The following is a 23,726-nucleotide window of genomic DNA, read 5'->3' as shown; positions in this document are numbered from 1 at the left end:
TCTGTGTCCCGGCATTGCTCTTGTCGCCATTACGCACGTATTGAGTCAATTAATATAAATAATGTCTTCGTTCAAGACACTGCAGTCAACAATGTGTTTACACTGGAATCTATACAGCAGACAAGGTACATGACAAGCAGGTTCCATACACCTGTGCTTTGGGTGGCACTGCAGGTTTACACGTCAAAATATAGGAGTCGATCTTTTCCTTTTAAGCTTAACCGAAACGTAAAACGGCGATATTATACCTCACTCATTCACCCACTCACCTAGATTCTTATTAAAAATATTAATAAAATATAATTATATCTGTATCTAGCTGAAGACTTTATCTCGTGCAATTTAGCGCTACGTAGTCACTTACTGAATGTGAAAGTTGCTTCGATTGCTTGTGGCAGGGATTTCGCCAAGTATTTTACTAGACGGAACTGGATTATAAAACACTTGAGTGGTAGTTCCGGTGCCCATTTGACCTCAACTATAACCAAGTCTAAAGCTGCCTCCATGGTTTATTCCCGTTTCGTGGACCTTTTGAGTCGCGTAAAAACAAAAAGCAAGTCGACCCACATGCATCAGTGACTGGGAACAATAGGATTAGAATGTTCTGACAGTCACCTGGGTAATACAGGCGTTAATCCGTTCAAACAACAAGACTAAAACAACAACCCAGATCAAAGGATTTTGGAAGGTCCACGAAACGGGAAGACACCGCCTCCTTTACCACCCACGCTCCTCACCAAACCCACCCCAACCCCAAGCTGACGCGCTGAAAAAATACTTTTCAAACCCACGATAAATCTCGTTCAAGACGTATAAATTGTGAAGTATTTGAACGCTACTTAAATGTTTAGTAGTGGTTTCGTTTTTCATGCTTGACCCATAAAGCTTCGACAGTTTAAAACGTTTCACTTCATATGCTACAAAAATCGATTATGTTGAATAATAGTACGCAAGTGATATCAAATTAATGAAATAAAGTTGTAACTTACATTGTGTTATACAGTAAATATTATTAATGGATAACAGACGCACGTCGATTCCTGGGTGGTTATCACATAAGACCAAACTTGGTTAGACTAAACAACTAGTCTCTGAAATGACCATATTTTACTGAAACAAAATTCATAGTAAAAAAAATATTAAGAGATTTAGCTCTGAGACTTTCTTCATTTTCAGAAGCTAAGGGAATCTAGACATGCCATATGTTCTAGACCTGCGCGGGCTTTCTTGGATATATTTGCTTTAGGGTCTGTACGACAGACTAAAACTTGGTGTTCATGATGAAGTGTTTTGCTAAGCTGGGTACACCAATACCCACTTTTAGAAATAACACATAACGAGTCAACTAAAAGCAAAAGTTTTATTGTAAAGAAAGTATAAAGATATACATATACATCTCAACAAGAATAAAATACGTCTCAAAATCTGAGCATATCTGTGGAATAATACTGACAGGTCGTATCATTCTATTTCAACATACATACAAATAATATGAAAAATGCAATTTTCAGTTCTGTTGACATAGCAAATGAAATGCACAAGCAGGTCATGTATTTGTACAGTAAAGGCAGTGTGACATTAAGGTTGACAAGAGGAGCTATTGCTCCAAAGGAAAATGCACATTGGCATAAATGTCTTTGACATACATACTGACCAGCAAAAGAAACGCAATTCAAAAAATGGAAATCTCAGAAAAATAAGCTGTCATGTTTATGTCTTCTATTTAAAAACTTGGCAAAAAGCCAGAATTGCGTTTCTTTTTCTGCACAGTAAAGTAATAATCATTATTTACAAGCGACGTGTGTTGACGGAAACACTCCTGTTGCTACGGTTGTGACAGAACCATTTCATCCTGAATAGTTCAAACTAAACTGTAAGCTAGTCTGCTTACAAATATGAGAGTACAATTATTTAAGTGTGAATAACATGGTGGTTTTATCTCTACTTTGAACACTATTTCAGCTAACGGCGTTTCAGTTGAATGAACTTAATCACTGATCATTGATTTATTATGCACCAGTTCATAAATTAATTAATTGTAGTGAATAAATTAATTCAGCCATTGGCTACACCCTGTGGAGTTAGGAAAGACTCTTCTAAAGAGGATTCGCCCATTTAGATACAGATTAAAAACAAAAAAAAACCAAAAAAAAACAACAAACAAAACCAGTAGTGGGCACTTCACATTTTTGTGAGTGAGTGAGTTTAGTATTACCCCGCTTGTAACAATATTCCAGCAATATTATAGCGGGGAAGGCCAGAAAATGGGCTTCACACATTGTATCCATATGAGGAATCGAACCTGGATCTTCAGCGTGACTAGCGAAAGCTTTAACCATTAGGCTACCACCTACCACCCCTGACTGATGGGGGGGAAGACCCCTGACTGATGTGATGCAGGTCTCGAAAGTTTACCACAGTGGTGAAACCCAGCGCGGTTTGGACCCGACAAACCTTAAACATCATCAGGGTGAAAACAGATTCGAACCCACGAAGATAGATTTCTACAAAGATATTTCGGCGACAACGTAACAATGTTTCTTCTAGCATTCCATAGCAAACAAGTAACAGAACATTATCTTGCTGTTTACGTTAGCAGTACAATAATCATTATCACAGTAAGATGACGATATCGATATGGAAGCATCACAATAAGTATAAAAGGAAACGTGTGTCTACACGCTTACATGATTGTTGGTTTGTAGCAACAAAAAGTAAAGTCTTTGGCTACAGTTGGACAACAAATGCGATAGGCTCTTCAAAAATGAAAAATGAGATTCGTTTTCTTCTTTCTTGCTAAGAATGTTCTTGAACACATACAAAGAGGTATATATATTTGCAAATGTAGCAAGCAAGGGGCAGGGTCAATAAACACCCTTGTATAAGCTAAGCATCCCAAATATGAGTAATATATAACATATTAAACAATACTGCCGAAACAAAAAATATTCCTGTCAACTGTTTAAAAAAATACATTGCGGAGACATGATCCTAATAAGCACATCGTTCCAATAATTGCATCTGCTTAAATCAAGGACACAGCGAATGATGACAAAGGTAAAGGAAAGCTAAAAATCTCTTGAAGTTACGAATAAAAGACATGTTGATATTAACGTATGACCATGCTCATTTATGTATATATTCCAGTGATTATGACTGTCGACTCTCTCGTCGTCGTATTAAACAAAGTGAAAACATTATTTCATTGCCCGTGTTAAATTTCGTGATGACACGTTATAGTGGCCAGGACACGAGGCTGGGTGTTACTCGTGGAGAACGTAGAATATACTGGACAGCAAAAGAAACGCAACTGTTCTTTTGTCAAGTTTTTAAATAGAGACATAAACTTGAACGCTTGCTTTTGAGAGATTTCATTTTTTCGAAATTTGTGTTTCTTATGCTGCTCAGTATATACACACGATAGGTGTTTGTAAATTCAATGATAGCCTTTCCTTTTCATCAGTTGTACATGAACTCCCTGCATTATCACATAAACTTCCATTAATTTGCAGACATTCAGAAAATAAAAATGTAATGATCTTCCTGTTGGAGCTCACAAGTCAACTTCTTTTAATTTCCTGAGGTGCGTTGTGGCGCCGTGTTTCCCGTCTGAAATCACCTCCAGCTCCATCTTGTCCCTGTCCTCTAGTTCCCTCCTTCTCTGTTCTTTCCTTTCGTACCTTATTTCCCTGTTTTTATTGAAGAGGTGCCACAGTTCCTCCACGATGTCTCCGAGCACCATGATGCTGGAGTTATTGGCCACGGCTCTCAGAACCAAAACACCGTCGTCGCGGATGTAGTCGTCAATGAATTTGCGACACAGTTCCTTTTCATCTTCAACGTTCACGAACCTGCTGAGATACTTTTCGACGTAACGAACTCTGTTGCGTCTGTAGATGAGGTTGTAGGACCATATGAGCGTTGACACTGCGTTCATGCATGCAAGAAACAGAAGCCAGAACCACAAAATGGCAAAGATCTTTTCAGACAGCATGTTGATTGAAAGGACGCATTGGTAGGTGTAGGTGTTGACGTTCTGCAGTTGACGTATTTTGACGTCACAGTAGGTGACTCTTGGAAAAGCCGTCGTTTCTGTGAATTCGCCATTGTCCAGAAGATTGCTGAGCACCAGGATGCCAAAGTTGAGGAAATCAAATCCGAGGAGAGCATTTAGGAGGAAATATTGTCCAACTGAGTTAGCGAAATAAAGAATTTTGGAAAAGAAATACAGTCCAACCAAATATGTTCCGTTGCGAGATCCAAGGGGGAAGAAAAGGATGCTAAGTCTTGACATCCGGTGACGCATGCGCGAGAAGATGGTGTACCTACGTTCACGTTCAAAGAGTAGCCAGCTGTGAATATAAGCAGCAATGTTTTTGATGGTCGTCGCTCTTTCCTTTGGCTCTGTGTACTGAGTTTTCTGTGAAAGGGAGGTTATCTTCTCAATGTTGATCCCACCGTTTCTTTGACAAAGGCTCCAAATCATGTTCGGCGTTTTAAACATCAGAGCCTGAAAATATGAAGATTGCATTATACCTCTATGTTTCAGTATTGGGATTTAAAATAATCATCACATATATGAACACATAACTTATGTAATAATTGTTTCTTGAGTTGTACGACAAGATTGAGTACATGAATGAAGTCGTGATCGTCATAATTATAATTGCCATCATCAGATCTGCGCAATCGGCGCTTGTGTCACCACCACCACCACCATCATCATCAGATCAACTCATTCGGCGCTGGTGCTATTATTAGCATTATCATTATGTTATTGTCATCAGCAATGAAGACCTGTATTTGTTCATAACTCAGTTTGTTTACGAACACAGTACTGAATCATCTACTTGTCCGTATCCGTTTGTTTCTTGTGTTGTTACACACCGACAACGTTTATTAGTTCGACACTAACGACTGGTATTCTCCGTAGCCTTGTCTGTGGATTCGTCTCGGAATTTTTAGCTAAGGACTTTGGTTTGTCATTAACTGTGACAAAGACACAGTGGCAGACGACCGCTGCTCAAAGATTCATCTAGCCTTGGTATGACATTGATTTAGCAGGCATGCTGTTTACCACCGTTCTTCGCAATATCTCAGATATATGGAGGCGGTCTGTAAATTATAGAGTTGTGACCAGGCAATCCAGTGATTAACAGCATGAGCATCGATCTATGCAACTGGGATAGGATGTGTCGAAGAGGAGAAAGGGATTCTACAGAATTCTCTGGACTCACCTGGACTAAGAGGATAATAGGAAGCCATTGGTAGTACTTGAGTTCCGCCATCTGACGCTCCTTCTCTTCCACCGGGAGGGGGTGGGAGATGGGGGCGTGGTACGTGTTCTTTACCCAGCATGAATTGTGGATGTAGTCCGGCTGAAAGTAGGAAATACTGCATTTCAAAATACCGGGAGGTGAAGTGACTGAGTGATTAAGTCAGTTTGATTTTATGCCGCTTTCAGCACTATTCCAGGAATATCACGGAACACAAGAAATGGGCTTGAATCCACCTGGGGAATCGAGCCTGAGAGACAGAGTGAGTCTGTAAGTCCGATTGCACAATCTGGGTCGTATTACTTCACCTTGATACACTCAAATCACATTATACCTATTGAAGCGTGTACAGACACTCACTGCCCCACCCAGATGACGAATACTCATACCAACTGATACCCTTTGAAGACGAATATTGGCAAAAAGATTATCCCCTGTGTCGTTTGCTCATACAAAATGACCCCTCTGAGGTCATATCCTCACAAAAACTGACTCCCTTATGTTCCTGTCACTGACCTCCTCTGATGTCGCATACCTATACAAACTGACCTCCCTCCCCTGACCTTGAATACCCGACCCCTATGACGTCGTATATCCACACAAACGAAGCCCCTCTGATGACGTATATCCGTACAACTGGCCCCTTTGACGTTACGTACCCATATAACTGACCTCCTACGTTGTGTACCCATACAACGGACCCCTCTCACGTCATATACCAGTCCAAAGTGAACCCCTCTCACGTCGTATATCCACACAAACGAAGCCCCTCTGATGACGTATATCCGTACAACTGGCCCCTTTGACGTTACGTACCCATATAACTGACCTCCTACGTTGTGTACCCATACAACGGACCCCTCTCACGTCATATACCAGTCCAAAGTGAACCCCTCTCACGTCGTATATCCCAAAGATGCCGCATCCCCATACAAAATGATCCCCTCTGATATCGTATATCCGTACATCCGAGAGCTCTGGCGTCATATACCCGTACAACCGACAGCTCTAGCGTCGTAAAGCCACACAACCGACCCGTCTGACGTGGTATTCCCGTACAACCGACCGCACTGAAGTCGTAAACCTGTACACAGTGACATCATCTGACATGGTATACTCGTATAACTGACCCCTCTGGCGTCATATATAATGCAAATTGACCTCTCAGATGTTGTATACCCGTACAAACTGACCCGCGTTAGGCCTGTGACATATACCCACGTACATGATCGGTTTCCTTGGAGATCCAACATTTGATGGGGCTGCCGGCGATCTGAGTAGTGGTGATGACGAGACAGAAGAACGTGAGGAGGAATGTTGTCCAGTTGTGGTTGAGGCGGTCGGAGAAGCCGTCGTCGCAGGGAACGCCGATCCCCACTAGTTCTGAGGCAGAGCCGAATATAGATCCGAGCACAGTAAGCCTGGTAAGCACCAACAAAAGAAGGGCATGAACCATTTTCTTACTGACGTATACAGGACAGAAATTACACGCAGTTTTCGAAAAGCATTCATCTCGACTTTGAAAGTATATATTCGAGAGTGAGTGAGTGAGTTTAATTTTACGTCGCACTCAGCAATAGTCCAGCTATATGGTGGTGGTCTGTAAACAATCGTGTCTGGGCCAGACAATCCAGTGATCAACAACATGAGCATCGATCTGTGCAATTGGGAACCGATGACATGTGTCAACCAAGTCAGCGAGCCTGACGACCCGATCCCGTTAGTCGCCTCTTACGACAAGTCACCTTTTATGTACATTCGAGAGGGACACGTGGTGTTCGAAGGTATGCATGTCTGGTGTGTACGATATGGTATGGTGCTCCAGGAGATGTCTATACCACGATACGACACAATAATAATAAAAACGTCTATATCTAGACGTGTGTGTAGATTAGTACACCTACACACACTGCCTTTTTGACAAATCTGCTGTGGAAGTAATTAATCAATCATTGTGCTGTCGGTTAATCCTTTGATCGATGTTTGCTTTTGTAACTCAGCTGATAAACCCTCTTGCATCACCTACATGCACATATTACATAACATACAATACATTTGCCACTACAGACCTTAATTTATAATGTTTAGTATTTACTCCAGATAGGAGAAAAGCCAAATGGCAACCTTTGTTGAGTAATGTGAGTGGTGTTACCACAATTTATACCTGTCATAAATTCATTAACTGACCGTCAAGTGAATGATGACAAATAACACGTGTAGGTTTATATCATGAAACGCTAGTTACAGCAAGGAATATGTAATCTCTGTGTCGCATGCAGCCTGAAAACACTTATGGTCAGAAACTGTTTTGAGGATACCAATGGAACTTCATTGTTTCATAAGAAATACATACAGGCATTGGCTGTGTAGTTGGGTAAATAGGTGTTATCAGTTTTTTTACGTAAGAATCCTTTTTCAGATTTCTCTACCGATGGCAAAGTCGTTTTTATACGAATCAAGTAAATCAACTGTACATTATTATCATAGATAATAAACCAGGGTAGCTACCAAAATTAACGTAAAATATTTGCTATGGCAGCTGGACCAACCCTCAGAACTATCTAAATATAAAGCTTTGCAATCTTTCGGACTTATATGAAACAAATGGCAAGCTACGTGCCTGTAGACATCATATTTTCACATGAAACTATTAATTATAAATATCGAGGTAAAAACACAGAAATAGGATCAAATTGGATCAGTCACTATACCATCCAGGCATCAGAAAAAAATACGCTGCTGGGATATTTTGTTACAATCAGACAAGGAATACCATGGGTATTTTTAAATAATGGCATATGATGGGCATGCAGCCTCCCGACTGTTCAGGGTGAAGAAATTCTGCTAATGTGGACAGGAGCCAAGTCCCTTTGTCCGTCACGGTCGAAGGAGCGCGTGCTGACCAATTTGCAGATTGGTTTCGTAATTAGACCGTTGGCGAGAAACATTATTCGCATCAGTGCCCCTTTAAGAGAGCACACCCATACACGCCCATCCACACCCACACTCCACGCCACACACCGCACACACAGCTCACACACCGCACCACGCTATTTATCGTGATCTTGAAAAGGAATTTACGATACCCTTGCGTGAATTTACTTCATTCGTCATAACCACTATTAATATGGTTTAAGCATCCTTAATTCTCCCCGTGTTTTAAAATACACTGACTCATTTTAATCATCTTTAGTTACGTTTCTGTCTGGAAAGACAAACAAATAGAATAGATGTTACCTCTTAACATAATGGACATTTCATATCGCTGATATGATGTAAATTATTAATGAGAACACTGGTTTTGCAAAAAAATCAATCCATAAAGTTTTGTGATTTCACCATTTAAAACGAGACGGAATTAAACATAGATCGACTCAGGTAAACGTGTTTCGAGTTTCTTATCGTTTGAGAATGTTACCCATCCATCGTTGTATTGGCGAATTGTGACATTCTTAGTAAATGTATCTGGCTCTAACGAAAATATCGAAATGTTGGAAATGAATTTCAGAAAGGTATTTGGAACCTGTGATATTTCTAAACATTCGGAAAATACGCAAATATTACAAGCGATCGGGAATATTGCGAAAATCGATCAAGAAACTTGGGTAAAGCGCTCCATGAAATTATAGATGCGTAGCAAATGAATGTCTGGAAAACATAAATGTGATATTCTCATCCATAACGAAACAAATAAAAATACGGCATGTCTTGAAATAGATTCAGAAATATTACATACGGTGTTTAGACATACTAAAAGCACGTTTACTAATGCAGACACCGGATTGAACCTTATACAAGGGAGGTAACTCCTGAAACGCCCGCGCTCCACAACGCGTAACGACACAACGCGTGATTATGTTTCAGGGAAGGAAATTTCCACAGCCTGCCGGAAATACACGAACCTCGCCGAATGCCATCTGACCTCGTTATTTGAGTCAGTTGTTGCAACAGACCCGGACGCTGATTTCGGACCCCGGAAATCCCCCTTGGACTTCAGGAGTGTTATCGTCAACATGACTAAGAGCAAATTGTACTTTCACACAGGTCAACATGTGTTCGAAAACAACCCCTGGTCCTCTGTGAATAATACTGTTTCCCAACAAAATTAACCGTCAGTCCTTGATAGAATGAATTTGAAGTTAACAATTTGTTGAAACGTGCACACATAAGGGGCAGAATATTAAAGTGTGACTCAAAACTGAAATCGTATTGTTGTAAAAGCTTTTATGTAATTTCAAATCAATGCGCGCCTTAACGCACGCACGAACGCACGAACGCACGAACGCACGCACGTATTCAAACACACCCAAACGTATATCAGCTGTTTGGTCGATCCTAGATTATAACAACTAGTTTCTGAAATGAACATATTTTACAGAAAAAGAGTTCATAGTGAAAAAAGTAATATAATGAAATGGAACCCTGAGATTTTCTTCTTTTTCAGAAACTAACACAAGCTAGTATGGTTTTAAAATAAAACAATATAATGATTTGTTCATTACATGGAAAACAGCTTCTGTTGTGTCAGGCAGTTCAAAACCTGTTGCTATATTTCACAAAAATGTCATGCCCGTCACGCCGAAGTCCCGGGTTCCCAATATGGATACAATGTGTGAAGCCCATTTTCTGGTGTCCCCCGTCCTGATATTTGCTGGAATATTGCTAAAAGTGGCGTAAGACTAAACTCACTCACTCACAAAAATGTGAAGTGCCCACTATTGTTTGTTTGTTTTTTTAATCTGTATTTAAATTGGCGAATCCTCTTTAGAAGAGTCTCTCCTAACTCCACAGGGTGTAGCCAATGGCTGAATTAATTTATTCACTGCAATTAATTAATTTATGAACTGGTGCATAATAAATCAATGATTGGACACGTTGTTTGTTGATCATTAGTTGTTGTGTTCTACCAGCACACTGCGTCATGATATTTTTGCAAGCTTAAGTCATTCGCAATTTTCGCAAACATATGATGCTCGCAAAAATTTCATGATTTACAGTATATTGTATTATTGCTGTAACATATAAGGGTGAAACAATAAATAACAAATCTACGAGTATCTATCACAGTCAAACACTTTTGTGTGGAAACTCAAAGACGACGTAAATACTTCGAGTTCGGCACAACTAAACACGCTGACAAAACGCAGTTTCTCCGAAACTGCAGTAACTCGACGCATCAAAGTTCGCGATCGAGTTTGTATTTTATAACGAAGGAGGAAGCTTCTTGGTTAAAATGTAAAAATAGGATTTGTTTTCTTGTTTGACGCCGCAATCAGCAATATCCCAGCAATATGGCTCTGGTTTGTAAATGTCTAGACTAGATAATCCAGTGATCAACAACATGAGCATCGATCTACTCAAGTGGGACACGATGCCATGTGTCAACCAAGTCAGTGAAACTGACCACCCGATTCCGTTAGTCGCCTCTTGTTAGTCACTTGATTGTCTGGTCCAGATCTCCATTGTTTACAGACCGCGTCATACAATCGAACAGTTGTAAAACAACTGAATGCGTCGTCAAACACGTTCACATGGTATAGTCAGCATTGTACAATAGCTTCTGTCTGTGGATTGGTATAGAAATCAAGAAAAAATAATAACTGGTAAAAAAACAAAACGTGAATTAACAGACATATTTTGAGGATGGAAACATTAATCAACGGTAAGGAAAAGTGCATAAGTGAATATATATTATGCAGTTTAGTTCAGTATACTGTTCAGTAACACTGTTTGAGTTCATGTCGGGCATGGATTAAAGGAAACTGAAAACGCTCAATTACTATATTTTCTTCCCTGTATAAATTCAAATCTCGATATCTGGAAATTATGGGGAGTATCGATTATTTCGATTTATGGGTAGTTCGACTTCAAGACCATAAAAAGCCGGAGTCTAAACGTCCACTGAAATCGAAAGGTCAACTTAACTTAAATGCATTCTTAAAAAAAAATGACAACTATCTTTCCATACAGACCATCAAACAGAAACCGAAAACTGTTCTTTGGCACGTCTATATTTGTTCATTTTCACATTCAGAAATTAAAGAACCTCTCCACGGTTTTAGCTGTTGTTATCACAAGAGAAATAATTGAAAGAATGTCTCATACTTTCATTTGAGAGATTAAATTTTACTAGCCTCACACTGGCCATAGGGTACATTTAGACGAATCTTTAAGTCGTTGGGGATTGTTTTTCAAAGAAGGCACACGGATTTTTAATTGTGATCATATATTACTACCAATGTCGGTGTCCATGCAAATATAAATGGTTTATCAACAGTTTTAAATGCTTCCCATTGTTCAAAAAAGTTTTTTTTATTTTCTGAAAATATATACATAAAGACCTTAATGCGTGTCTAACTTTTAACGTCGTTATCGATCTTCTTGCGAACGTTCTATCATCTTTCTAACGCTGAAGATTAAAACTTATTTTTTTTAAATTAACGGAACAAAAAGACCTATTCAAAGTCTTGTTTAGGGAATATATTGTGTGATGTAATGTGAAAGTTTCAGCCAATCGGTCATCAACCCAGACTAAAGTGTCACATAAGTGATATCTTGTCACAAATGATATCTTTGAGATACACCTTCTAAAGTAGATTCAAAATTTTACTTACATATCACGCGACTTGCTCTAGTATTGACTGACTGTCAACTGAACGCTGAATGCCTTCGGTTTCCGCTATAAGCGGAAATTATGGTGAAATAATGGGAGTGGCACCTACTGTAAAATCTGAAACAGCTTACGTCATCATCTCTGAGACGATATTGTTCAAACTCATCTTGTTCTATTTACTTTATACTCAGATGACTTATTTGTTGATAAACGAAGTCACAACGAATTGTCACAAGTACACAGGGTGCGCGAAGGCTGACCCCATTCTTCAGTTGCGCGCGAGATTGAACTAGGCGCTTGCCTTACAATTAGGTGCGTTTTTCCAGTTGCGCACTTTGTCAAGCAGACTAGTTTGCAACGCTGCGATGAACATTGGCTTGAATGATGTAAGGGAAGCAACTCTTGATCGTCACCATCCATACAATGGTACGGATTGTTGTTAAAAGTGAAAGGTTGGCATGGATAATCACGTTTTTGAATGTTACTTTTCATTCAAATAGTTTTTCGTTTGCTGTTTCAAGGCCACACGTTCACGTGGCCATATATCAGCACCGGAGTTTTAATCTTTATCTCCAGGCTCAACCTATAATAATGTGTGTGTGTGTGTGTGTGTGTGTGTGTGTGTGTGTGTGTGTGCATCCGTGCGTGCATTTACGAAAGTAAAATTAATGGAAATGTATGAAATGTACGTAATTGTTTCTTACTTATTGTAATTCAGTCATCAGATTAATCTATTAAGTAAATCGAGTGGCAGATTTTTAGTAAATGTAGATTAAGACAGATCAGACGCACCTGAGTTACATGAATATGCAATAAGAATGAAGATTTTATGGATATCAACTTCTTTATGAGAGAACACAACGTTTCGGAGTTAATGCTTACTCCTTCATCAGGTGATCTGATACCAGTGAAGGAGTAAGCATTAACTCCGAAACGTTGTGTTCTCTCATAAAGAAGTTGATATCCATAAAATCTTCATTCTTATGTATTTACACTTCTAAATGACATTCAAAGACATGAATATGCAATGATAAGTGTGTTTCTTTATTACATCGCTCGTCACTATATGGCTGGAATAGAGCCGCTGTGACGTACAGCCCAACTGAACAAAATTGAGATACGAAAGCTTTTTGATATAGACCGTATTCAGTCCAACGGCTGGCGATCTTGCTCTCATTTGTAACATTTGTCCAATGTTGTTACAACGTTCGGAAACGTTTAATCCAGGAAATTTTGTTTAAGTGGAACTTTTCGTACATTCACAGATTCATCAAGATGTTGCGTTTCCGTTTGTGTGTTGTTGTTTTTTTGTTTTGTTTTTGTGTGTGTGTGATTTTTTTCCTCTATAGCATTATAGTATTAAAAGAAAATGGTCAGAGTTCTACAACAATATTGTCCCGTTACATGCGTTTGGAAATTGTGAACATTACACACTAACCGACTATGTTCCCCAACCCAACCCCACGGAGCAGAATCCGGTACTGGTATCTGTTATTGTGCATTTACTATATAAATAGTACACATGTTTTTCATTTACTAATACCCAACAGCTTTCTGATATTTGAACTTTTTCCGGACTCCATCAAAAAGGGTGTTTAAGAAACTATCATCATTGAAACCGCAAAAGTTGTTATCTGTCGCGGCGGGGTGAAACCGCAAAAACGGGACAGCCACTATTCCGTCGGGCATGGGACACACATGCCTGATGAAAAATGAAGGTGAATGCTGACGTGAAACAGTTGATGATTAAAGTGTACGAATTTTTTTCTGTGCTGAGTCGAAAGTGGCAAAACATTTTATGCCATTAATAAATTCTGTAAGCGGGCATCAAAAGCTTTAGGAGTATGACTCTGACTCAAATGGATCACATGTATCATGTGTTCAAACGTTGACATACAACCTGATCACCGTTGAAACACCGTTGTCATCAATATCTGCATTCCAAAAGTCTGCTGAGATAGAGTAACATAATAATGCACCACAACCCCATTGTACTTTTGATCACATAATAGGGTTACCTTAGAAAGATAGTATGTTTATAAATACGGCCGACAGTCAGACGTAAAAGGCTGCGCCGGACTAATAAACACGTCGTTATTGAGGTAAGGAACTTTACTATCATTTAAGTTTTTAAATTCTAACCACCTTACCTTTGAGCTAAGTGTATGTTTACTACACGTTACTCTTGGCAATAGCTTTAGGTGTGTGTGGAACATGTCACGCTTTGGTGTATATTTCATATATCCGCGTGTTACCTAATTTTGTTTATCTTTATCACGGAGTTTACCTCTTATAATGCGAACATTGTGTTATCGTTTTGTGTGAATGTCCACACTGGTGATGTTTTAGTTACAGTGCGTCAGATATGCAACACTTAATCATATAATACGTTACGTTATTTCTACCTCTGTTCATGGTATATATTCACTAGTCTTTTATAGATGGTTGAAACAATCTATCAGTCTCAGATCACCTAACATTTTGTGTGGTGCATTCGAAATACCTGTAGTGATACAAAGTTACAGTTAGCCTGATATATAATACTTAATCATATAATACGTTGCGTTATTTCTACCTCTGTTCATGGTATATATTCACTATTCTTTTATAGATGGTTGAAACAATCTATCAGTCTCAGATCACCTAACATTTTGTGTGGTGCATTCGAAATACCTGTAGTGATACAAAGTTACAGTTAGCCTGATATATAATACTTAATCATATAATACGTTACGTTATTTCTACCTCTGTTCATGGTATATATTCACTATTCTTTTATAGATGGTTGAAACAATCCATCAGTCTCAGATCACCTAACATTTTGTGTGGTGCATTCGAAATACCTGTAGTGATACAAAGTTACAGTTAGCCTGATATATAATACTTAATCATATAATACGTTACGTTATCTCTACCTCTGTTCATGGTATATATGTACTAGTCTTTTATAAATGGTTGAAACAATCTATCAGTCTCAGATCACCTAACATTTTGTGTGGTGCATTCGAAATACCTGTAGTGATACAAAGTTACAGTTAGCCTGATATATAATACTTAATCATATAATACGTTACGTTATCTCTACCTCTGTTCATGGTATATATTCACTAGTCTTTTATAAATGGTTGAAACAATCTATCAGTCTCAGATCACCTAACATTTTGTGTGGTGCATTCGAAATACCTGTAGTGATACAAAGTTACAGTTAGCCTGATATATAATACTTAATCATATAATACGTTACGTTATCTCTACCTCTGTTCATGGTATATATGTACTAGTCTTTTATAAATGGTTGAAACAATCTATCAGTCTCAGATCACCTAACATTTTGTGTGGTGCATTCGAAATACCTGTAGTGATACAAAGTTACAGTTAGCCTGATATATAATACTTAATCATATAATACGTTACGTTATCTCTCCCTCTGTTCATGGTATGTATTCACTATTCTTTTATAGATGGTTGAAACATTCTATCAGTCTCAGATCACCTAACATTTTGTGTGGTGCATTCGAAATACCTGTAGTGATACAAAGTTACAGTTAGCCTGATATATAATACTTAATCATATAATACGTTACGTTATTTCTACCTCTGTTCATGGTATATATTCACTAGTCTTTTATAAATGATTGAAACAATCTATCAGTCTCAGATCACCTAACATTTTGTGTGGTGCATTCGAAATACCTGTAGTGATACAAAGTTACAGTTAGCCTGATATATAATACTTAATCATATAATACGTTACGTTATCTCTACCTCTGTTCATGGTATATATGTACTAGTCTTTTATAAATGATTGAAACAATCTATCAGTCTCAGATCACCTAACATTTTGTGTGGTGCATTCGAAATACCTGTAGTGATACAAAGTTACAGTTAGCCTGATATATAATACTTAATCATATAATACGTTGCGTTATTTCTACCTCTGTTCATGGTATATATTCACTAGTCTTTTATAAATGATTGAAACAATCTATCAGTCTCAGATCACCTAACATTTTGTGTGGTGCATTCGAAATACCTGTAGTGATACAAAGTTACAGTTAGCCTGATATATAATACTTAATCATATAATACGTTACGTTATCTCTACCTCTGTTCATGGTATATATTCACTAGTCTTTTATAAATGATTGAAACAATCTATCAGTCTCAGATCACCTAACATTTTGTGTGGTGCATTCGAAATACCTGTAGTGATACAAAGTTACAGTTAGCCTGATATATAATACTTAATCATATAATACGTTACGTTATTTCTACCTCTGTTCATGGTATATATGCACTAGTCTTTTATAAATGATTGAAACAATCTATCAGTCTCAGATCACCTAACATTTTGTGTGGTGCATTCGAAATACCTGTAGTGATACAAAGTTACAGTTAGCCTGATATATAATACTTAATCATATAATACGTTACGTTATTTCTACCTCTGTTCATGGTATATATTCACTAGTCTTTTATAAATAATTGAAACAATCTATCAGTCTCAGATCACCTAACATTTTGTGTGGTGCATTCGAAATACCTGTAGTGATACAAAGTTACAGTTAGCCTTATATATAATACTTAATCATATAATACGTTACGTTATTTCTACCTCTGTTCATGGTATATATTCACTAGTCTTTTATAAATGATTGAAACAATCTATCAGTCTCAGATCACCTAACATTTTGTGTGGTGCATTCGAAATACCTGTAGTGATACAAAGTTACAGTTAGCCTGATATATAATACTTAATCATATAATACGTTGCGTTATTTCTACCTCTGTTCATGGTATATATGCACTAGTCTTTTATAAATGATTGAAACAATCTATCAGTCTCAGATCACCTAACATTTTGTGTGGTGCATTCGAAATACCTGTAGTGATACAAAGTTACAGTTAGCCTGATATATAATACTTAATCATATAATACGTTGCGTTATTTCTACCTCTGTTCATGGTATATATGCACTAGTCTTTTATAAATGATTGAAACAATCTATCAGTCTCAGATCACCTAACATTTTGTGTGGTGCATTCGAAATACCTGTAGTGATACAAAGTTACAGTTAGCCTGATATATAATACTTAATCATATAATACGTTACGTTATTTCTACCTCTGTTCATGGTATATATTCACTAGTCTTTTATAAATGATTGAAACAATCTATCAGTCTCAGATCACCTAACATTTTGTGTGGTGCATTCGAAATACCTGTAGTGATACAAAGTTACAGTTAGCCTGATATATAATACTTAATCATATAATACGTTACGTTATCTCTACCTCTGTTCATGGTGTATATTCACTAGTCTTTTATAAATGATTGAAACAATCTATCAGTCTCAGATCACCTAACATTTTGTGTGGTGCATTCGAAATACCTGTAGTGATACAAAGTTACAGTTAGCCTGATATATAATACTTAATCATATAATACGTTACGTTATTTCTACCTCTGTTCATGGTATATATGCACTAGTCTTTTATAAATGATTGAAACAATCTATCAGTCTCAGATCACCTAACATTTTGTGTGGTGCATTCGAAATACCTGTAGTGATACAAAGTTACAGTTAGCCTGATATATAATACTTAATCATATAATACGTTACGTTATTTCTACCTCTGTTCATGGTATATATTCACTAGTCTTTTATAAATAATTGAAACAATCTATCAGTCTCAGATCACCTAACATTTTGTGTGGTGCATTCGAAATACCTGTAGTGATACAAAGTTACAGTTAGCCTGATATATAATACTTAATCATATAATACGTTACGTTATTTCTACCTCTGTTCATGGTATATATTCACTAGTCTTTTATAAATGATTGAAACAATCTATCAGTCTCAGATCACCTAACATTTTGTGTGGTGCATTCGAAATACCTGTAGTGATACAAAGTTACAGTTAGCCTGATATATAATACTTAATCATATAATACGTTGCGTTATTTCTACCTCTGTTCATGGTATATATGCACTAGTCTTTTATAAATGATTGAAACAATCTATCAGTCTCAGATCACCTAACATTTTGTGTGGTGCATTCGAAATACCTGTAGTGATACAAAGTTACAGTTAGCCTGATATATAATACTTAATCATATAATACGTTACGTTATCTCTACCTCTGTTCATGGTATATATGTACTAGTCTTTTATAAATGATTGAAACAATCTATCAGTCTCAGATCACCTAACATTTTGTGTGGTGCATTCGAAATACCTGTAGTGATACAAAGTTACAGTTAGCCTGATATATAATACTTAATCATATAATACGTTGCGTTATTTCTACCTCTGTTCATGGTATATATTCACTAGTCTTTTATAAATGATTGAAACAATCTATCAGTCTCAGATCACCTAACATTTTGTGTGGTGCATTCGAAATACCTGTAGTGATACAAAGTTACAGTTAGCCTGATATATAATACTTAATCATATAATACGTTACGTTATTTCTACCTCTGTTCATGGTATATATGTACTAGTCTTTTATAAATGGTTGAAACAATCTATCAGTCTCAGATCACCTAACATTTTGTGTGGTGCATTCGAAATACCTGTAATGATACAAAGTTACAGTTAGCCTGATATATAATACTTAATCATATAATACGTTACGTTATCTCTACCGTTTATATCAGTGATGTTCATGGTATATATGTACTAGTCTTTTATAAATTACTGAAACATTCTATCATAAAAATGAATGTAGATATCCCATGGTAGACTTATTGTGTGAAAAACCAGTCATTTAGGTACACATTATAATACTCAGAGGTACTGTGCGATGGGCGAATGACTTGAATTGGTAGAAACGAACTAGGCTTTAATGGAGGTATTGAGAAACAAAACGGACGTTAATCAAACGTCGGTAGTTCGTATTGTCAACGTTTGACCAATAATATTTCGCCAGCCCGAGTCCAACTCTGGACCCTTGGTCAAGACAACATGTCGCAGGAGTGACATCCAACGTTGCTCCAACGTAAGTGATAATACTGGCCTAGGGCGGTATTGCCTGATAGGATGTTGGAACGGGATATCGTTTGCTCCTTGACTTCAGTTAGAAGGAAAATTAAAGTTAATAATATTTTCTGTGGGATAGATACAGTAGGACGGTCGCCGTCTCATTTATGAAGTAAATTTTGTTTCCACTGGATTGTTACTAATTACAGGTATGGACTTGATAACAATGGGTTTGACATAAGCAACGCGACTGCCCTGGACTGTAGTTAGGGAAACTTATCACTGAATTTCACTAGTGAAGTAGTCGTAATCACATCTCAGGTTATCACAGCGAAAACAGATCACAGATGGGTTTCCACAGGTGTGCAAATTTTATAAGGCCGGATGGGACAACGTAGGAATCCCCAGCGAGTCCTAACTTGACACACAGAAGGGAGCTAGCTACAAAGACAAATTTTATATCATTGGAAAGATATCGAGAAGATGAATACGAGACGTTCATGTGCCAGTGTGTTCACGTATTAGTAAGCTCACAAACTGGCTCTGAAAATGTATTTCTGCAGAAATTTCTGGCAGAATTTTTTTCCTGCAGAAATTTCTGGCAGAAGTTTTTATTTCAGTACCAGAATTATCTTAATTGAATAAAATTACAGATCTCAGGTATTTTTGGCTACCTTATGGACTTTCTTTAGATGATGTGCTCTTGATAGTACACAGGGTCCCCCCTAAGTAATTGAAGGAATTACAACAAATTTGAAGGAACTGCATCTCCATATGTAAACAAACGCTGCCCACTTGCGAAACAACTGCAGCGATATCGGTAGTTTAGCGCTAATAACAGAAACACATCGCCCCTATCGGAAGCAATGTCGGTAATACTGGAAACACGATCGGCCATCTTGGGAGATTTTTCGGTCGCGAGCGGAAACTCACGCATCAAAGCATGGCGTCGTTGGAAGAAGCACCCGTCTCGGTGAGTTTCGTTTTTAGTTCCTACTATTACATTTTTATACTTATCTATCTTTGACCACCCGTGTTGAATGCGTTGAGGTATGAGGTGTTGTCGGGGCAATAGCTTATGTTTTTAGGAAAAGATTGTCACTGCAGACTAAGTGTCACAAGTCATGCCCCTGAAGGTTGTTTACGTCTGAACATCGAAGTCGTGCTGATGATTACGAACGTGAGCTATATATATATAACATCAATTTTTTTTGTAAAATGTGTTTAAATTTGTCAATTGCACTTCATAGGAAGAAACATTTTGGCTCATAAACTTCTTCATGGCGCTCGTTCATGATGTTCGTAATCATCGGCACGACTTCGATGTTCAGATGTAAACAACTTCCAGGGGCATGACACTCTTCTGCAGTGACAATCTTTTCCTAATACGGGTGGTCAAAGATGGATAAGTATAAAAATGTAATAGTAGGAACTAAAAACGAAACTCACCGAGACGGGTGCTTCTTCCAACGACGCCATGTTTTGCTGCGTGAGTTTCCGCTCGCGACCGAAAAATCTCCCAAGATGGCCGAGAGTGTTTCCAGTATTACGTCATTGCTTCCGACAGGGGCGATGTGTTTCTGTTATTACCGTTAAACTACCGATATCGCTGCAATTGTTTCGCAAGTGGGCTGCGTTTGTTTACATTTAAGATGCAATTCCTTCAAATTTGCTGTAATTCCTTAAATTACTTAGGGGGGTCTGGTACATAGTCACAGTCTTAAAACTATCCAGACAAATGCCATTCTGTGTAAATACCTGTAATGGCTAAATATTTGGAAGAGTGTGTATTAGACCGTCCTTTCAATTGTATCAGACAATTTATGACACATGAATTTATAATCTGAATAGTTGGGGTATTTTTGCTTCAAAATGCGAATATCCGATTCATCAGCAGGAAACTGAAAATATACAGTATGTACACTTCTGTGTCTATAAAGCATCCTCATGATGCTTTGCATGTATTTGGAAACGTATGGTAATTAAAAAAAAGGATTATGATGATGTTAATACCCCCAAGACCGGGATGAGGAATTTGAACAATTCATATCATTATGCTATTAGATGTTTGGGTTCAGTTCTGCGTTAGACTTATTCAATACACTGTTTGCAAAGAGGCCAGATGAGGCAGGCTTTATCAATCAGCACCCGTTCGTTTACTACTGTTTTTAGTACTTGATGCCTCCTCATTATTTGCTTCATGGCTGCGCTGTTTGTTGTTCTTGGTTCCCACCTGGCCTGATCCAATTATCTAGTCCTTGTTATTCAAGTACATGATGTTTGTCACAGCATTCAATACTTCTAATCACTTGGTTGTTGTCACTGTTAGCTTGAACATGGTGTAAGCACCTACACAGAAACGTTGTTGCATGCAGTTAACACGAAGATGTCATTAATACAACCTGTTACCGCGTATGCAGCTCTTACATTCTTAACGTAAGTTGAAAGAAACTAATGAAAGTCTTGCACCGTGGTTGAGTTGTGAACCGAGGATTAAGTTGCATTACATCGGTGATGGTTACAAAGACCTGCGGAGTAACACAGTCTCATTCGGGGCGGACAAAATCCGTTAGGAAAAAGTCTTTGGACAAAATCCCATTCAAGAACACGGTACAATATCCCGTTTATACTTGTTATTGCTACTCTTTTTCACCAAGACCCCAGTGAGTTAACTATCATCTCATCATGACCGAAGCTAGTGAGATAAGTTGATTGGTATGTTTTCGTAACAGAGGCCAGTGGTTGAAGTGTTAACTTGTATAAATGTGTCTGTGATGATGACAGTTTATATCAGTGATCTAGTCTACCGTCGTCATATTATCAGTTAAATGTTCTTCAAAGAGGAATGAAAAGAATTATGTTAGTCACTCGTGGATTCGTACAACAGTCTTAAACTGTTTGAAAATATTCCAAATATTATGATTCATCTAATATGATTCATCCACATCTAAGCATATACAATAGAATAGTTGTTATGCATAAACATTATGTATTGAAATGTTGGGGTTTGTACATGCAGAACTTGAAACTAACAATCTGAGTTTGCACCCAGTTCCGTCCGATCCAGACAACCGGGAAAATGGAAACAGTGTGTTTGCAGCCCACAGACGTAATAACATGTCATGTGTACGGGAATTGCACCTGCCTATCTGTGTAATTACATAATGTGAAAGAGACAGACCCCAGGTGCACGAGCCATAAATCAATGTAGTTTGTTTATGGTGTATAGCCTGATAGGTGTGAAGTTGGTCAATGATTGACGTTGAGTATTGTATATTGTCATTAGCAGGCAAGCAGACAGACAGGTGTCAATAAACAGACATTGAACTTTGTCTGTGACAGAGACTGCTTGTCACAATCAATATATTTTTTCTATGTTTACATACACATGTATTAAAACATTTCAGTTTTCAGGCTGAACAATTTTTAGCAATGAAATAACCATTTCTAATACTAAACATATTTTGAAAACATGGGTTGCAAATATGCAGGTATTGTACCAGTGTATTGTTTTACTGCCGACCCAAGATGCGTGTAACCAAAAGAAACATCTCTTTTTCTCCCACTTCGACCGCAACGATAATCTTTGTACACATCACTTGTGTTTATACGAGTCGGCTTCCCGGTTCGAGCTAATCACTGCACATGTGCTATGGGTGGTGAAACCACTCACGTTTGAACTCCAATTTCGTGGGTTTTTTTAATCGCGTTATGTGTCAACATTATAAGTTTAATTTGCATTTTTTATAAATTGTTACCAAACGGAATCAGAATCTGCAAAGAACTGTTTTGTGTTGCATGTGACCTTGAACCGACAAAAGGTACGGGATAGACTCTATAAGACGTCTATTGTCCATGCAGCACCAACTGGCATTGTTTTGTACTCCCAGAGTGGCCGCTCTCTCGATTGCGCAAGACGCTGGTCTTGTCGAGCATGTTGATGAATTCAAATTATGGCTCACATGTCTTACATTGTTATTATTGTATGTATCTAGTATGTGTCCGGTTTCGTCTCTATTCGCCTATATCTCTATTCGCCTATATCTCTATTCGCTTTCAACCCATATCGCATACAAAAACAATGTAGGCTTATTGGGATTAGAAAATGCACCCCAATACTGTTAAAATAATCTTGCACGACATGAATCCACTAAGACGTTACATATCTGTTATAATGAAACGGATGAGAGTAATGCAGAAGCCTTTTAAATTGTAAAAGCTATGATGAAATACGGTCAAATTCACACTGTAAAATACTTGTTGGTCTGGTACTAATAGGCATTAAACGGGGGAAAACAACATCATTTAAAGAAAGTCGACATTAAATTATATAACGATGGTGTTTAATATCGTATTAAAGTGTTACGGTTAAGAATTTGCCGTGACAAACAATGTAAGAAATCCCCCGTGAACCGGCAAAACAGAACAAAGACAAGTCTCAAACGTTCAAATTCTGTATTATTTAGGCAAAGAGAGCAAGTCATACAAAGTCACAAGTCAGTTTCACAATACCGATTTCAATACAATGAGACAAAATCCACGGCAGTAGGTCAGAAAAATATAATATCACGGCAACTAGCATGCATGCATATATGTATATATACTTGTTACACTCTACAAGGAGGACAACCATGTCAAACACTTTTGTGGAATGCTGGATGGTCTATCTTTGCCTCCCCTTGAGGATGTATCGGCAGGTTTTGAATTCCTGGAATCCGTATCAGTTAATGCTATGGGTTATTGATGTAAATACATCATGTTGAATCTAAATTGTTTTCGTATATGTATATTGTGGGGCCTTTGTCTGACAGGTGTGGGGCTTCTGTCTGTTGGGGCCTTAGTCTGTGG

General features: G+C 37.8%; 1 protein-coding gene across 1 annotated transcript; it reads right to left on the bottom strand.

Moving 5' to 3' along the window:
* Positions 1 to 1,346: 1,346 nt before the first annotated feature.
* On the bottom strand, positions 1,347 to 11,964 carry LOC137298387 (innexin unc-9-like). The gene is made up of 4 exons (XM_067830644.1): positions 11,891 to 11,964; positions 6,502 to 6,697; positions 5,238 to 5,378; positions 1,347 to 4,510 (listed from the first exon to the last, which is right to left on the bottom strand). Coding segments are annotated over exons 1-4 (1,296 nt in total). The 5' UTR covers positions 11,893 to 11,964; the 3' UTR covers positions 1,347 to 3,553.
* Positions 11,965 to 23,726: the final 11,762 nt, after the last annotated feature.

The sequence above is a fragment of the Haliotis asinina genome, chromosome 10 (assembly GCF_037392515.1).
Source record: "Haliotis asinina isolate JCU_RB_2024 chromosome 10, JCU_Hal_asi_v2, whole genome shotgun sequence".
Classification (NCBI taxonomy): domain Eukaryota; kingdom Metazoa; phylum Mollusca; class Gastropoda; order Lepetellida; family Haliotidae; genus Haliotis; species Haliotis asinina.
The sequence above is the reverse complement of the archived record's forward strand: the minus strand, read 5'-3'. Positions and strand labels throughout refer to the sequence as shown.